Source organism: Chiloscyllium plagiosum, chromosome 4 (genome assembly GCF_004010195.1).
Source record: "Chiloscyllium plagiosum isolate BGI_BamShark_2017 chromosome 4, ASM401019v2, whole genome shotgun sequence".
Taxonomy (NCBI): domain Eukaryota; kingdom Metazoa; phylum Chordata; class Chondrichthyes; order Orectolobiformes; family Hemiscylliidae; genus Chiloscyllium; species Chiloscyllium plagiosum.
Genome location: NC_057713.1, coordinates 81,392,249 through 81,410,494, shown reverse-complemented (window position 1 = coordinate 81,410,494; position 18,246 = coordinate 81,392,249). Strand labels below are relative to the sequence as shown.

The 18,246-nt window shown below is 41.9% G+C and overlaps 1 protein-coding gene across 3 annotated transcripts in view; it reads right to left on the bottom strand.

Moving 5' to 3' along the window:
- Positions 1 to 18,246, bottom strand: part of tmx3b (thioredoxin related transmembrane protein 3b) — a 125,927-nt gene that overhangs the window by 17,379 nt on the left and 90,302 nt on the right. For all 3 annotated transcript variants that reach the window (XM_043688478.1, XM_043688481.1, XM_043688479.1), the window contains 3 exons: positions 15,204 to 15,302; positions 13,828 to 13,885; positions 4,426 to 4,479 (listed from right to left, as the gene is read on the bottom strand). In XM_043688478.1, the coding sequence (XP_043544413.1) occupies positions 4,426 to 4,479; positions 13,828 to 13,885; positions 15,204 to 15,302 (211 nt within the window). The remainder of the gene's footprint in view (positions 1 to 4,425; positions 4,480 to 13,827; positions 13,886 to 15,203; positions 15,303 to 18,246) is intronic.

The window sequence follows — 18,246 nt, the reverse complement described above, 5'->3', positions numbered from 1 at the left end:
AGCTCTTTTTCAAAAAAATATATTTGCCTCAATCCGCTGTATGTTCACCATATCCTTTACATATTTTCATCGAATCATTTCTTAGTGATATTTAATAGCTTTCAATAAGGAAGTGGATAAATTTTCAGACATGTAACTTCTTAAAACCTCTTAAGTAATGATCTGAAACCTATGCCCCCTATTCTTTGGATCATCATAGAGTCATGCAGTACGGAAACAGACCCCTTTGATTCAACCAGTCCAATTTGAACATAATTCCAAGCTAAACTAGTTCCTATTATAACTCCAGATGCTCACCAACCGAATTCCCATCCAGGAGCATTGAATATATCAATTTCCATCACACATTTAGTCTGTATTCTAAATTCAAACACTCATTGTATTTAAGTTTTAGCTTGTTATTTGTTCTATTGTCAATTACCCTAAATCGGTTTCTACTGGTTATTTCCTTTTCCACCAATAGGAATAGTTAGTCTCCATCATTTATGTCCAAATATTTCATGATTTTGAATACTATCAACTTTCCTCATGGATCATGGTTTCCCATTTGGGAAATGAACCACCTTTCTCAACAACAGGTGACTGGGAAGACGGTTACTTTAAGCCCTTAAATGATTAATAATTGACTATGCAAAAGGTCCTTAAATGCTAGCGAATTGAGAAAGTCACCTATTGACCATCATTTAAGATTTAATTGCTGAGGCAGAGTTAACTTGCCCCACTAATTCCCCTTCTCTCACCTCTCCAGGAAGCAGAAAATCATGGCCATGATCCTATGCGACTTTTAAAACTGTTCCTCAACCTTCCTTACTCCATTCAACAATTTTAGCACGGATGCCTCTTTTCTAGCATTCACTAGAGAACTGTGTTCCTTATACTGCCTTTCATCATTCCTACCAAAATGTTCCACTTTTCTGCATTAAAGTCCACCAGTCAATGTATTCTTGAATCTTTTCACTACTCTCCTAGAGTTCACAATTCCTCCAAGTGGTGTTAACTTCATGGTTTGAAATTGTTTCTTGTATAACCAAACCTAGGTAATGAATTTAAATCATGAGAAACAGCAGTCCTACTACTGACCTCTGGAGATCCCTCACACAATAAAAAACAACTTTTACCACAGAGTTAAACAGCATGGAAACAGACCTTTTGGTCTGGTCAGTCCATGCTGACCATAATCCCAAACTAAACAAGTTGCACCTGCCTGCACTTGGCCCATAACCCTCCAAACATTTCTTACTCATGCACTTATTTACATGTTTTTCAAACGCTGTAATGATATCTACATCCACTACTTTCTTTGGAAGTTCATAACATGCACAAACCACTGTCTTTAAAAAAAAGACCTGCTTCTCATGTCTTAAATCTTTCTCTCCTCAGATTAAAAATATGCCCCCTTGTCTTGAAATTCCCCACTCTTGGGGAAAGGACCTGAGCTGTACTCCTCTTTATTTTATAAACCTCTATCAGGTCACCGCTCGACCTTCCATACTCCAGTGAAAAAAGTGCCAGCCTATAATAACTCATACCCTCCATTCCCAGCAACACCCTGGTAAATCCCTCATGAACCCTCTCCAGCTTAATACCACTACCCTCCATTTCCTGTCACTCAGCCAATTTCTCATTCATGCCGCTGCTTTCCTTTTTATTCCATGGGGTTCAATTTTGTTAGCCAGCCTACTACATGGTGTTTTATCCAAAACCTTTTGGAATGTTACCCCCAAAAACCATCTCTATTACATCATCAAAAATTTAATAATATTAGCTAAATACAAATTGCCTCTTTTAAAAACCATGCTGGCTTTCGTTAAAAAAACCTGGACTTGTTCAAGCATCTTATAACTTTATCCAAGAATGTTACTTTCAAAACTTTTCCAGTACCAAGATTAAACTGACAAACCTGAAATTGCTGGATAGATCTTCACACCATTCTTCAAATAAAGGTGTAACATTTCTTAATTCACAAGTCCTCTACTGTTACTCCCTTAACCAAGAATGGATGGGAAATTATGGCCAGTACCTCCATGAATTCCAACCTTCCTTCAGCATTATCTGATGCACCGAACATCCCATTATCCTGGTTTCTTATCAACTCCAAGTGCAACCCTACTTTCTAATACCTTTGTTTCCCAGTTCTTAGAGGAGAAAGTGAGGTCTGCAGATGCTGGAGATCAAAGTTGAAACTTTATTGCTGGAACAGCACAGCAGGTCAGGCAGCATCCAGGGAACAGGAGATTCGACGTTTCGGGCACAGGCCCTTCTTCAGGAATGAGCAGAGAGTGTTCAGCAGGAGAAGATAAAAGGTAGGCCTATCACCCTCACCTTGACCTCTTTCCACCTATCACATTTCCAACGCCCCTCCTCCAAGTCCCTCCTCCCTACCTTTTATCTTCTCCTGCTGAACATTCTCTGCTCATTCCTGAAGAAGGGCCTGTGCCCGAAACGTCGAATCTCCTGTTCCCTGGATGCTGCCTGACCTGCTGTGCTGTTCCAGCAACAAAGTTTCAACTTCCCAGTTCTTAACCCATCCAACATCGTGCTTATCTCCTATTTTGGCAGCATCTTCTTTCTTTGTAAAGACAGGTACAAAGTATTAATTTAGTACCTCAGCCATGTTCCTTGCCTCCGTCAGCAGATCCCTTTTTGGTGCTTCATCAGCCCCACCCACCTCCTCTCGCTTCGCTATTACTATTCATATTCTGGAAATCCCTTCATATTTAAAGAGAAGATAGATAGGAGTTAGATGAAGTTGTTTTGGGAATTTGGCAGTTCTCTCTTATAGAGAAATAATTTATTTGTGACTGTATATTAGGGCAGGACTGTCATGTTAGTAGTACAGACAGGTATGCTGGCAGTTCACTATTAGTGATAAAAGATTCACAACCCTTTTACAAAATCATTATGGTATGTTTATTTGGAATTATTTATGGGCCATATCAAATTAAATACATATATTAAAATACAAACACTACATTTGACAAATAGGTAGGTTTCGGTTTGATATGTAGCTTTCCACTTGCATATTTCTCCACTCCAAGTTGCTTCAGAAGGTTATGAAATGATTATGAAGCACTGCAATAATACCTTAACTAGAATTTACTTTGTTAAAATGTGATGTTCCTTTTGCTACAGCCTATTCTGGTCTGATTACAGTATTGATTAGATGGAGTTGAAATTGAGTTCAATATCAGAACTTCAATACTGAAATAAATATGTACATGGAAAAGGTGCAGAAGTAGGCCATTTAGCCCCTTGAGTGAGGGCTGATCATCTTGCACAGTATCCTGTTCCCATTTTCCCCCTACACAGTTTGATCATTTTTGCTCCAAGAACTATATTTAACTCCTTCTTGAAAACATGTAATGTTTTGGCCTCGACCAATTTTTGTGGCAGAGAATTCCACTGGCTCACCATTCTTTGTGCGGAGAAATTTATCATCTTAATCCTAAATGACCTACACTGTATCCTTAAATTATAACCACCTCGTTTTGGACTCCTTGATCATCAGGAACAGCCTTCCTCTGTACCACAAGTATTCCAAAGAGAATGAATTATGATTTCAGAGGTTTCCCTTCAGACAGGTAGTATTTATAGAATCATAGAATTACACAGTGCATTTGGCCAGTCACGAAAACCTTTTCAAAGAGTTAGCCAATTAACCTCACTCTTTCCCCATAGCTTTTTTTCCCTTTTGAAAGGTATTTCAGATTATTTTTTTGAATGTTAGTATTAAATCTGCTTCAGCTGTTGTTTCAGGCAACATGCTCCAGACCATCGTAATTCATACACAAAGAACTTCTCACCTCCCCTTTCGGTCTTTTGTCAATTGTCTTAAATCAACATCCTCAGTTTATTGACTTTTCTGGCAGTGCAAGTATGTTCCACCTACGTTATCATATTAAAGCTCAAGTTTGAGTATCACCAATAAATATCCCTCAAATATCTATGCTTGAATCATAGTTTCTCTAGTCTATCGCAATGGAGTCCCTCAGCCTATTTGCACTGCACTCTTTCCAAAGCCTAGCATCTTTCCTAAAATGTGGTCCTCAGAAGTGAGCACAATTCAGTTGGGGCTGAGTCAGCGTTCAATAAAAGTTGAACATAAATTCCCTACTTCTGTGTTTTATACTTATAATTTTAGGGCCTAGATGCATGTGCTTTAATCTTTTTAACCACGCTGTCACCTTCAAAGATTGTGCAAGTGAACCCAGGACTCAGTTTCTGAAACATGTTTAAGATTCTACTAAATTGTTTAAAATGCTTCTCCTAAATTTTTTTCCTTCTAAAATGTATCAAATCAATTTTCTATGCACAAAATTTCACCTGCAATGGGTCTTGCCCATTTCATCAGGCTTTGTCTTCCTGAAGTCTGCTACTATCCTCTTCAATGTGTTTACTACACCCTCAAAATATTTATCAACAAACCTGTGAAACTGTTCCCTGTATCCAGTAGCAACTTCATGAGTAATAGCCTTTAAGCTGAAAAAAAGTAAAAGAAAAATTAAATATTTTACAACATACATATGCACTGCAGTTTATCTTGCATTTTATATATAATACTGGTGCATGGAATAAGAACACTATTAATTCAGCAAAATGCTGATATTCTTCCAGCGCATTCCTTTAATCAACTAACTAGTTTGTGTAAAATTTCAGGTGGAGGTGGGTACTGCAGATGCTGGAAATTAGAGATTAGATTAGATTAGAGTAGTGCTGGAAAAGCACAGCAGGTCAGGCAGCATCCAAGGAGCAGGAAAATCAACGTTTCAGGCCAAAGCCCTTCATCAAGAATGAGGCTGGGAGTCTCGGGGGTGGAGAGATAAATGGGAGGGGGTGGATGCCATGTGGTTGAAGGGTTCCTTGGTGAAGATGAGACGTTCTTCCTCCGGGCGTGGGTGGAAAGGGAGTGGCGATGGAAGAGATGCAGGATCTGTATGTCCTCGGAAGAGTGGGAGGGGGGAGTTGAAATGTTGGGCCACGGGGTCGGCGAATGATGTAATGTATACGGAGGTTGGTGGGGTGTAAGGTGAGGACCAGGAGGGTTCTGCCCTTGTTGCGGTTGGAGTGGTTGGGTTTGAGGGTGGAGGTGTGGGACGTGGATGAGATTCATTGGAGGGTGTCTTCAACCACGTGGAAGGAGAAATTGCGTACTTTAACGAAGGAGGCCATCTGGAGTGTTCTGTGGTGAAACTGGTCCTGCAGATGCAGCAGCGGGGGGAGGAATTGGGAATAAGGGATAGCATTTTTGCAGGAGGCAGGGTGGGAGGAGGGAGGTGTAATCCAGGTAGCTGTGGGAGTCAGTGGGTGAGTAGAAAATGTCAGTATTGAGTCAGTCACCGTTGATGAAGATGGAGAGGTCCAAGAAGGGGAGAGAGGTGTCAGAGATGGTCCAGATTAATTTAAGGTCGGTGTGTAATGTGTTGGTGAAGGTGATGAACTATTCAACCTCCTTGTGGGAGCACGAGGTGGTGCCTATGCAGTCATCAATGTAGTGGAGCTGATGTAACTCTGGAAGATAAACTGTTCTTTGTAGGTGACAAAGAGACAGGCATAGCTGGGGCCCATGGGGGTGCCACGGCTACCCCTTTCATTTGGAGGAAGTGAGAGGATTAAAAGAGAAATTGTTGAGGGTGAGGACCACTTCAGCCAAATGAATAAGAGTGTCAGTGGAAGGGTACTGGTGGGACGTCAGTAGAAGAAGAAGCAGAGGCTTAGAGGCCCTGGTCATGGCGGATGGAGGTGTAGAGGGATTGGATGTCCATGGTGAAGATGAGGCATTGGGGGCCAGGGAAATGGAAGTCTTCAAGGAGGTGTAAGTTTTCAAGGAGGTGGAGGGCGTGGGTGGTGTCCCAAATATGTATGGGGAGTTCCTGGACCAGGGGTATAGGACAGTATTGAGGTAGGTAGAGATGAATTCTGTGGGGCAGGAACAGGCTGAGACGGTCGGGGTAGTCAGGTGTGTTACGTTTCACCTGAGTTATCGAAGTCTTTCCCTGAACTACACTAATGCATAGCAGAAGACCATTGCTTCTCATGTGCAATACTTCAAAAACAAATGAAGGACAAGAAATGGAAGAACAAATGGAAAACAAAGAAAAGTGGGTGAATATGGTACACGAGATGGTCAAGGTACATAAGGAGGAGAGAATACACAAGAATTAAGAGATAAAAGATGAAAAATGAGAATACAAGGAAGAGAGAATAGAGGAAGAGAGAGTTTAGTGGTGGGCTTGTTAGCCATGAGACTCCTATGGAGATAAAAACAGATATACTAGGAGCAAGATTTGCCATTTCACTCTGACCAGTTAGGTTGTTCAATACGATTATGGCTGATCTTCTACCTCAATGCTAGATTCCTGCTTTCTCTTCATACCCATTGATGGACTTTAAAAATCTAAAAACGTATCTATATTTTTCTTAAATGCATTCAGTAACATGGTCTGTAGAGCCTTCTGTGGTAGAGAATTTCACAGGTTCACTACTGTTTGAGTGAAGCTCTGGTATCCACATTATAAGGGGGACATGATTGTACGGGAGAGGGCACAGGAGATTTACCAGGATGCTGCCCGGACTGAAGAGAGAATGGCTAGCTTGGGGTTGTCTTCATGGGAACAATGGAGACTGAGTGAAGACATGCTAGAGATAAATCCTCTGCATTGGGGAGACAGGCCGCCTACTTGTGAAACGTTTCAGAGAACACCTCTGGGACACCTGCACCAACCAACCCAACCACCCCGTGGCGGAACACTTTAATTACCCCCCCCCACCAAGGCCATGCAGGTCCTTGGCCAACTCCATCGCCAGACCATGGCGACACAACGCCTGGAGGAAGAGCGCCTCATCTTCTGCCTGGGAACCCTCCAACCACAAGGGATGAACTCAGATTTCTCCAGTTTCCTCATTTCCCCTCCCCCCACCTTGTCTCAGTCAAATCCCTCGAACTCAGCACCGCCTTCCTAACCTGACCTCTCCGCCCCCACCCCACTCCAGCCTATCACCCTCACCTTGACCTCCCTCCACCTATCGCATTTCCAAAACCCCTCCCCCAAGTCCCTCCTCCCTACCTTTTATCTTAGCCTGCTGGACACACTTTCCTCATTCCCTGAAGAAGGGCTTATGCCCGAAATGTCGATTCTCCTGTTCCTTGGATGCTGCCTGACCTGCTGCGCTTTTCCAGTAACACATTTTCAGCTCTACCACAGCTTTAGATGATTACAGGCTTGCTAGAAAGGAGCTCAGAAATGGACTGAGAAGAGTCAGCAGTGGGGGTGGGGGCACGAGAAAGTCTTGTTGGGAAGGATTAGGGAGAACCCAAAGCATTTTACTCATACATGAGGAATAAGAAAATGATCAGGGAGAAGGTCGGGCCGATCAGGGATAGCGTAGGGAACGTGTGCGTGGAGTCTGAGCAGATAGGGGAAGTCCTAAACGAGTTTTTTGGTTCGGTTTTCACTAAAGAAAGGGACCTTGTTGCGAATGAGAACTTTGAGGAGCTGGGAAATAGGCTTGAACAGATCAAGATCAAGATGGAAGTAATTGATTTGCTCGAAATTTTGGCAAACATTTAAGATTGATAAGTCCCCAGGGTCAGACTAGATTTATCCTAGGCTGCTCCAGGGAGTGAGAATGATTAGATTCCCTACAGTGTGGAAACAGGTCCTTCAGCCCAACAAATCCACACCGACTCTCCGAAGAGTAACCAACCCAGACCCATTTCCCTCTGACGAATACAACTAACACTATGGGCAATTTAGAATGGCTAATTCACCTGACCTGCACATCTTTGGACTGTGGAAGGAAACTGGAGCACCCAGAGGAAACCTGGGCAGACACTGGGAGAACGTTCAAACTCCACACAGACAGTTGCCCAAGGCTGGAATCGAACCTGGGACCCTGGTGCTGTGAGGCAGCAGTGCTAACCACTGAGTCACCGTGCTGCCCCATGGAGGGTGCTAAGCCGCTGGCGAAGATCTTTGCTTCCTCATTCTCCATGGGAGTCATAGAGGAGGATTGTAGGGAGGTGAATGTTGTTCCTCTTTTCAAGAAGGGTAATAAATAGGGAAATCCCAGGCAATTACAGACCAGTCAGTCTTACGTCTGTAATCAGCAAGGTTTTGGAAAGAATTCGGAGGGATAGGATTTATGACTATTTGGAAAAGCATACTGTGATTAAAGGCAGTCAGCATGGCTTTGAGAGGGGCAGGTCATGCCTCACAAATCTTATTGAGTTCTTTGAGGAGGTGATGAGAGAGATCGATGAAGGTCGAGCAGTGGATGTGGTGTACATGACCTTCAGCAAGGCATTTGATAAGGTTTCCCATGGTAAACTCATTAATAAAGTCAGGAGGTATGGGATACAGGGAGATTTGGCTGTCAGGATTCAGAATTGTTTGGCTGACGAAGGCAGAGAGTTGTTGTAGATGGGAAGTATTCTGCCTGGAAGTTAATGGTGAATGGTGTCCCGCAGGGCTTTGTTCTTAGGCCTCTGCTCTTTACAGTTTTTATAAATGACTTAGATGAGGAGGTTGAGGGGTGGGTTAGTAAATTTGCCAATGACACAAAGGTTGGAGGTACCATTGATAGTATTGAGGGCTATTGCGGGCTGCAGCGCGATATAGACAGGATGCAGAGCTGGCCTGAGAAATGGCAGATAGAATTCAACCTGGATCAATGCGAAGTGATGCATTTTTGAAGGTCAAACTTGAATGCTGAATATAGGATTATAGACAGGATTCTTGGCAGTGTGGAGGAACAGTGAGATCTTGGTGTTCAAGTGCATAGATCCCTCAAAGTTGCCACCCAAGTGAATAAGGTTATTAAGAAAGCATATGGTATTTTGGCTTTCATTAATAGGGGGATCAAGTCTCCTTCCTATCAGAAGAATGTTGTGAAACTTGAAAGGGTTCAGAAAAGATTTAGAAGAATGCTGCCAGAATTGCAGGATTTGAGCCAAAGGGAGAGGTTGAATAGGCTGGGGCTGTTTTCCCTGGAGTGTTGGAGGCTGACAGATGACCTTCTAGAGGTTTATAAAATCATGAGGGGCATGAGTAGAGTTAACAGACAAAGTCTTTTCACCAGGGGTGGGGGGAGTCCAAAACTAGAGGGCATAGGTTGAGGGTGAAAGGGGAAAAATTTAAAAGGGATCTAAGGGCACCTTTATCACGCAGACGGTGGGATGTGTATGGAATGAGCTGCCAGAGGAAGTGGTGGAGGCTGTTAAAATTGCAACATTTAAAAGGCATCTGGATGGGTCTATGATTAGGGAGGGTTTAGAGGGATATGGGCCAAATGCTGAAAAATGGGACTTGACTAGGTTAGCATATCTGGTTGGCATGGACAGGTTTAACCAAAGAGTCTGTTTCCAAGCTGGATATCTCTATGATTCTAATCTATTTGCATGTGGTACTTTTCACACATGTTGGGACCACTTCACCTTGCAACTAACAAAGAAGTGAACGCAAATTTATGAAGGCAATAAAAATCCAGATAGCCAAGTTCAGTACCCATGGGGATGGCCTCAACTGGGTCCTCGAGTTCATGTCACTCCACAAGTGACCCCACTGCACCACAGACACTCCTACAGACACATACACACGCACCCTCTCTCAGACTTATACTCCTTTACACTCATACACATACACTCACTCTCTCACAAACACTTATACCCACTTCTGCACGTGTGCGTGTGCGTACACACACACACACACACACACACAGTTTGTGGGGTGAATTCATACTTACAGAATTACATTTTATTTTGCTCAAAAGCTGCATGAATCCATGTAAGATTCTGTAAATCTCTTATTTAGAAATAGAATCAATCTGACCATTGTGGCATAGACAGCTTCACACACAGTACCTCACTCCTTCAATGCATTATCTGGGCCGATATGGCACCTATTGTTAAAGTTCACTTGAGAATGTAACTTTTAAAAAGATCTGGGATTTACATATGAAAGAACTGAAACCAACATATTCATTCTAACAGATGAGAGACTTAACAAACAGTCCAGGTCTTTTTCAATATATAATTTCAGTTACATCCCACTGTAAACTTCTGCTATAAATTCTGTGTGTTAGGATTTTATACTCCACAACCACCTGATGAAAGAACAGCGCTCCGAAAGCTAGTGCTTCAAAATAAACCAGTTGGACTATAACCTGGTGTTGTGTAATTTTTAACTTTCAATAAAAATCCAATAATTGAAGTTTCCGAAGTTCAAGAATTTTTCTTCAACGTCTTAAAATTTCTTGTTTTCTACCTTAGCTTACTTGTTCTGTTTGAAATATAGGTGTGGTAAAAACATTCAAATTTCAATACACTGGATTTTTTTAAAAAACAGAAATGGTATAATCTCTTTAATGTGCAAACATAATTTATATATCCAGTATTTTATGTACAACACCAATACTGCAACAGAAAAGCAATAATCAAGTGAAAAAATTTTATTGGAAATTGAATTGATGACAGTGATAATATTGCATGTAAATATCCTATCTTTATGCAGTTAACTATTCTACATTCATCCTGAGGAGTGTGAGACATGGCTAAATCAATATAGGAGTTGATTGAGGACCAACATAAGGATCTAGAGTATAATGTTGAAAATCTATTGATAGATACATTGACTGAAGTGAAAGCAAAACCACTGTGTATGACAATTTAGTGTGCTATTCTGTATTCTATTTACACCAGTTAATCTGATTTTATCATATGTAAGAATTCCCCATCCCTACATGATTTATTTTAACTTCCACAGGACAATGGCAACAAAACCATTCAGTGACAATTATACCATAAGTATCTTTGGAGTGTGTGGGGTATGACTGAAAAGTTGAAAACATTGCTTCACACTATTTATGATACTCATGAAAAGTACAGTCGAGATCAAATAGTGTAATATACTTTTGCACTACAGTAACTGGATCATTTGCATTAGTACCCAAAACACAAGGCTCAACTCTATCCTCATTTGCATTACCCTGTTTATCACAGCACAGTTTGCAAGATGACAAAAAAAAGCTTGTTGTGGAAAGGAAACTACCAGCCCAATATTAAATACTTACTTTGTCCTAGCAGGGTGATACAGAGGTAATTATAGAAATGTAATTTTTTTTGGAGTACATAGCAATACTCAACTGAATTTATATAGTTGAGGATACATGAAGACTATAATCATGATCAAACATATTTTCAAGGTTTTGTTGCATGTTCACGCCACCTAACCCAGCAAAAGCAGACTTTGACACATACTCTCACCCAGCCCTCACCTGGGTGAGGGGGAGGGGGAGGGGGGAGAGGAGGGGAGGGGGAGGGGGGAGGAAGTAGCATTGAGTACAATAGGTGAATGGGGGTAGGGATGGAGGTGATGGGTGGGGGAAGGTAGTAAAAAGAGTACAATGGGTAGATGGGGGGTGGGGATGAAGGTGATAGGTCAGAGAGGAGGGTGGAGTGGATTGGTGGAAAGGAGGATAGGCAGGTAGGACAAGTCATGGGGACAGTGCTGAGGAAGGCTGGAACTGGGGGGAGGGGGGCGGAGAATGAGGAAACTGGTGAAATCCAGATTAATGCCCTGGGGTTGAAGTGTTCCGAGGTGGAAGATGAGCAATTCATCAACTTCACCAACACATTCCACCCTGACCTTAAATTTACCTGGACCATCTCTGAAACCTCCCTCCCTTTCCTGGATCTCTCATCGGGAGCAATGGATCAATAAATAATATTGGTGGATCTGCAGGTAAAACTTTGATGGATGTGGAAGGCTCCTTTGGAGCCTTGGTTAGAGGTGAGGGAGGAGATGCGGGCGCAGGTTTTGCAATTCTTGTGGTGGCAGGACAAGAGGATGGGTTGTTGGGGGGCGTGGATATGACCAGATAGTCATGGAGGGAATGGTCTTTGCGGAAGGTGGAAAGGGGTGGGGAGGGAAATATATCCCTGGTGGTGGGGTCTGTTTGGAGGTAACGGACGTGTCGTCAGATGATTTGGGAAGGTAAGCACTGGGGCGGGGGGGGGGTGGTGTTCTGTCCTTGTTACGGTTGGAGGGGTGCGGTCTGAGGGCAGAGGTGTGGGATGTGGACGAGATGCGTTGGATGGCATCTTTAACCCCCTGGGAAGGGAAATTGCGGTCTCTAAAGAAGGAGGACATCTGGTGTGTTCTGTAGTGGAACTGGTCTCCTGGGAGCAGATACAGCAGAATTGGGAATACGGGATGGCATTTTTGCAGGATGTAGGGTGGGAAGAGGTGTAATCCAGGTAGCTATGGGAGTTGGTGGGTTTGTAAAAAAATGTCAGTGTCAAGTTGGTCGTCATTAATAGAGAGATCCAGGAAAGGGAGGGAGGTGTCAGAGATGATCCAGGTAAATTTAAGGTCAGGGTGGAATGTGTTGGTGAAGTTGATGAATTGCTCAACCTCCTCGCGGGAGCACGAGGTGGCGCCAATGCAGTCATCAATGTAGCGGAGGAAGAGGTGGGGAGTGGTGCCAGTGTAATTACGGAAGATGGACTGTTCTACATAGCCAACAAAGAGACAGACATAGCTGTCCATACGGGTGCCCATGGCTACCCCTTTGGTCTGGAGGAAGTGAGAGGATTCGATGAAGAAATTGTTGAGGGTCAGCCAAATGAATGAGAGTGTCGTTGGGAGGGTACTGTTGGGGACATCGGGAGAGGAAGAAACGGAGGGCTTGGAGACCCTGGTAATGGCGGATGGAGGTGTGGAGGGATTGGATATCCATGGTGAAGATGAGGCGTTGGGGGCTGGGGAAACGGAAGTCTTGAGGGAGGTGGAGGGCTACATCCATACCTCCTCCCTCACCTCCATCCAAGGCCCCAAAGGAGCCTTCCACACGCATCAAAGTTTTACCTGCACATCCACTAATATCATTTATTGTATCCATTGCTCCCGATGCGGTCTCCTCTACATTGGGGAGACTGGACGCCTCCTAGCAGAGCACTTTAGGGAACATCTCTGGGACACCCGCACCAATCAACCCCACCGCCCTGTGGCCCAACATTTTAACCCCCCCAACTCAGCCGAGGACATGGAGGTCCTGGGCCGCCTCCACCTCTGCTCTCTCACCACCTGACCCTTGGAGGAAGAATGCCTCATCTTCTGCCTCGGAACACTTGAAGCCCAGGGCATCAATGTGGACTTGACCAGTTTCCCTCATTTCCTCTTCTCCTCTCTCCTTGCTACTTTCCACCCCCCTCCTCCCTGACCTATCACCTCCCATCCCAACCCCATTCACCTATTGTACTCTATGCTACTTTCTCCCCAACCCCACCCCACCCTTCTCTCATTTATCTCTCCACCCTGTAGGCACTCTGCCTCTATTCCTGATGAAGGGCTTTTGCCCGAAACGTCAATTGTCCTGCTCCTCGGATGTTGCCTGAACTGCTGTGCTTTTCCAGCACCACTCTAATCTAGAATCTGGTTTCGAGCATCTGCAGTCCTTGTTTTTACCTAGGTGATGAAGGGCTTTTGCCCGAAACATCAATTTTCCTGCTCCTCAGATGCTGTCTGACCTGCTGTGCTTTTCCAGTGCCACTCTGATCTAAACCAGTGTTAGGTGCGTTAGTCCGGGGTAATATAGGGTAGGGGAATGGGTCTGGATGGGTTTCTCTTCGGAGGGGCGGTGTGGACCTGTTGGGCCGGAGGGCCTGTTCCACACTGTAGAGAATCTAATCTAACCTAAAAAGAACTTAATTTTAAAAGGTTAATATGGACGTTTCACCAAGATTGAAATATCCAGTAGATTAAACTGACAATCCCTGGAGTTTCTCACACAATTCTGAAGGGCAGTCAACTCTAAGCGGCATCATCTTACCGAGTGTGCACCTCTGATGAGTTCTTGCTGTCAATAACTGCAACTACCACCAGTTTTCCTGGAGAAACAAAGGTTTAGCAGTGAAGTGATTCCATTAAACATAGAACAATTTACAAGGAATAGTTTTGCTACCAAATTACCTCAATACATGAACACTATTTCTATTTTAGTTGAACAAACACAGCATCAAAATCAGAAGTATTTTAAAAATTAGGTTAGCACACAAACAGTAGTTTTTCAATCTGATTTCCTGTCAGCTATTAACAGCATCTCACTTCTACATTTGTTAAATGTGTAACATACCTTTTTTTAAGTTTCTCTACACCTACCTCTTTTCCCTCGCATCACGGACTTTCCAAAATTTCCCATTTGCAAAGCCCCATTTAATTACAAGTTTAAGCTAATGCAACAAGTCAATTTAAAACAATTAAACACAAACTTAAAAAAATACCAAGGCACCTATGAGTAGACTAGCATTTGTCAACCAAATAATGATCTATGGTATTTTTGATTCTGATCATAAGTGCAATGCCCAATGTCTTTGAATTGATTAATTATGGAAGATTTTCACAATTACTGCAAAATGTTTTCTTATTTCTCATACAAGAGAACAAATCAGAAAACAGATGAAACAGCTGAAAAAGGCAAAATTCTGTGGGTCACTTGAGTTCAACAAATTTTGAAAGGTGGCGCAACACTAAATTCTGACCTCACCATTAATCAGGTAGGAAGTCAAGGGGAAAAATGCACAGCACCAAGAATGAAAGTTGTGGTGCATGGGACAGGCATTGTGATTAAAATGCATGGCTGAGAGGCACTCATGAAAATCACTCAGCTAAATTGGAAGCATTTTTCTTTACAATCAAATTACTGTATAGATTTCACAAATAAAATTTCATCCATTTTGATTTCATGGATCTTTAACTTTAGTTCCCTTCCTTTCTCCTGGGGGTGAGATACCATGGAATTACTCAATTAAAAAAAGTTGTCAATGTAACTATTCCTTATGGAGGAACTTAAAGCTTAAATGAAGGATTACTCTATACTGTAAATCCACATTTTTAAATGAGCCTTCTGCTATCCATTAGATTTCCTCAATGATCATGCTATTTCCATTACTAGCCTCTTAGATAAATGGTCCATTGCTCTTCTTGTTCATTAACATGGACAAAGTGTCATTTTTCTGTGTGTTTCAGCTCACCTTTCACTTAGTAAATTCTGCAATAATTTAGATAAAGCTATGAACTTCGAGTATGAGGATAGAGGGCATAAACCTAGCACCAAATATTAAATCTTGCAAGTTTAATAACTTTAAATCAAAGAACCATGGATTTTAAGGTTAAAAAAAGAAATGAGATGCAAGAATGAAATAGTACCAGTCTCCGCTAGTTCATATAAAGTGAAACCGTCAATTTGAACGTATCCTAAAAATCTCTCTTTGGTCACCCATGAGGACAGATCACCATCTTCATATTCTGAAGGGAGAGAAAGTTTAAAAACAGTCAATTTTGTCAGTGAATTAAATGTGAATTCAACACATCAACAAAGAACAATTTACAACACAAAGTGGCAATCTAGTTGTTCATTCTGTTGATGATATTCAGCCTTTGTACATAACTGAGGTACTAGGTTAATCCCACACATTTGTTGACTTGTGGGGAGACAGGCAACATGCGAAGAGAATGGTCAGTTAGCCCCTCAATTTGCTCATTCCAGAGCCTATATACATTGTGCATCCTCACAACCTCCAAATAACCTCAATAATATCCCAAGAAAACTTCTGGAATGTTTGAAAATCTATTCAAATTTTTACTTTAAGGAATATTGTTTTGGGAGAAATGTACTCAAGTTCCTGTTAGTTCTGTTCATAAGTGGAATGCCCAATGCACTATAAAGCAGCGGTGCCCTGAGATTGTCTTCGGTAAACTCTGCTATGCCAGCAATAACAGAACTCAATTTAGCCTCAGTTCCCTAGACTAAGAAAGAAAAACGATCAGTGTTCCGAGGTTAACTGAATGGTGGGCCATGCTAGAAATACAAATGCTTGATTGAAAGGATCTAGCTTAGACTGTCCATCATCAAATACACCATCTTGATCCAACTTTAGAAATGCCTATTTAGGTGAAGTTAATTGGATGCACAAAAAGGAACCGAGCTGATTTTCTAGCTACCAACTGAACAGCAAACTGGGCAAACTCCATTATCATTTCATTTTCTTCCACTTGCTGCAGTTAACATGGGAAATCCCGCATACTCAGGACAACTAGAAATCCTCAACTAATATTTACATAAATGCTAGATAAGTGTAGAACTTGTGTCTAGAAGCCAAACACAACATCGGAAGCCTTATGAAGCTTGCAAAAGGAATATAATTAATTATATTGTAAGAATTAAAGATTTCTCAATTTTCCTTCATTGTCTACTCAAATGAACAATAAAAAGACTCTTCATAAAGCAAAGAGAAAGGGCACACAGTCAACAGTGAAACAAATTAAAAACTGGTCAATAGGTCAATAGCAGAACACCAGCCTCAGAGCTCGCCATTTATAACAGGAGGTCGTGCCATTATTTAATAACATCATTTACCTGTGGTAAATTTGCAATAGTGTTCAGTCTTTACAGTGAAATTGTGATGAACATTTTTCAGTTTCAACAGACATAATACTGCCACTGAAGCTCTGAACAAAAAAGGAGGAATCATTGCTTCAGATGTACAAAGCCCAGGTTAGCCCATAACTGCAGTAAGGGTACCGTTCTCTGCACCATACCTTAGAAACGGATATGTTAGCTTTGCAAGCAGTTTAGTGCAGATAGTTGTGCAGAGGCATGGTTCAAGTGGATTGGAGACATACGATGATGTGGTGAGGCCGATAAGTATCTGATGCCAAGGTTTGTGAACATAGGATGTGTGCAGCCACTGCCAACAGAGCTGTTGGTGCCAAGTGCCAAAGACAAAGACAAAGATCTGGAGGTGAAGCAGCATTCACGAGTCAACAGGTACCCAGTTTGATTTTCACAGCAGGATCTTTCAGCACCTAGTTTCCTCAATGGAAGTGGTAGGCTAGGAAGCTGCACATCACTGAGGTAAACTCTGCAGTTAATGAGCCTGATGACAAGCAATAACCTTGTTAATCTCATCGTTCCCTGGCAAGAATCTCATCTTAATGCCTGGAACTCTGATGAAAAATGCAACTCATTGCTTCCAACATCACGACAGATCTCACTGGACTTCTCCAATGATTCTCCCAGATTTCTTGCCACAGCCAACATTGTTCAGGCCTCTATAAATTTCTGCCTAATCTGTTCTGAATGGTGCAAACAAACTCAAAGGGCTGAGTGCCTTATTCTGGTTCCTAAGCATTAAATGCAAATTCTACTCAACTACGAAAGACTTGAGATATACACAAAACCCGTCAACACGTCGTTAAATGATAGAAAGATAAGTAGTACTTATAGCTTATTCAAAGACTGCGTCATCAATTTTAGTCTATGCAAATTTAAATTTGCAAAGCTCATGACACATTTGAACACATACTCTAGCCAACAGAGACCATTACGCTGTCTCTATTGACAGAGGGAGTTACTTGCTGGAACAATCAACATCTCACTAACACAATTTTACCACTAAACCCAGTACTTATTGCACATACAGAATTGCTAACAAGGAAGTTGGAATTTTACTAAACTTGCAAGGACAAAGTAAAATGAACAGATGTGTTACCAACTGTTAAGTTAGACACAAGTTTCAATCAGCCAATTATCAAGTCGGGAAGTAGGTATAAAAATACATTCAAAGCTCATTTTGCTAAAGTCTTCTGAGTCAAATCAGGTAGGTTATTTAACTTTTTTAAAAAAATTATAATATTACACTGAAAACTTAAACTAAATATTGCAAAGTTTCAGCTTATTTAGAGAGAAAGAACTGAGCCAGGGATGTTGTAGAACCTGAAGTATGTTGAATACCACGTAAGCCTGTAAGGGTGATATCCATACCTACCTTGTGGCTGGGAGACCAGGAAAATGTTGGAAGAACAAGGACAAATGTTGCTGTCAGTATGTAGATGGTGAGTAAGGATAGTATTAATCGGTTGTTTTTTGCAGTCGAATTTCACATTGGAAGAATAGTGACTTAGCCACGGCACCAGTATGCAACTTTGAACTAAACCTTGTCAAAAAAACAAAAGTCTCCAAAAGATGAATAGACTAATGCAAGTTGATAATAAAAAAGGTAGAAAAGATTAGTAAGGGAGGGTGTAACTTAGGTTCAACGAGACCTTTTGGCAGACTACAGGAGGGGAAATCTAGTTGGATAACTGTGAATTGGATATTTTATCAGGTGAGTTTAAAAGAGGGTTTTGAAAGAAAAAGGAGTTTAAACAATGAATTCCAAAATATTACACCGATTTTAGAAATAAGGGA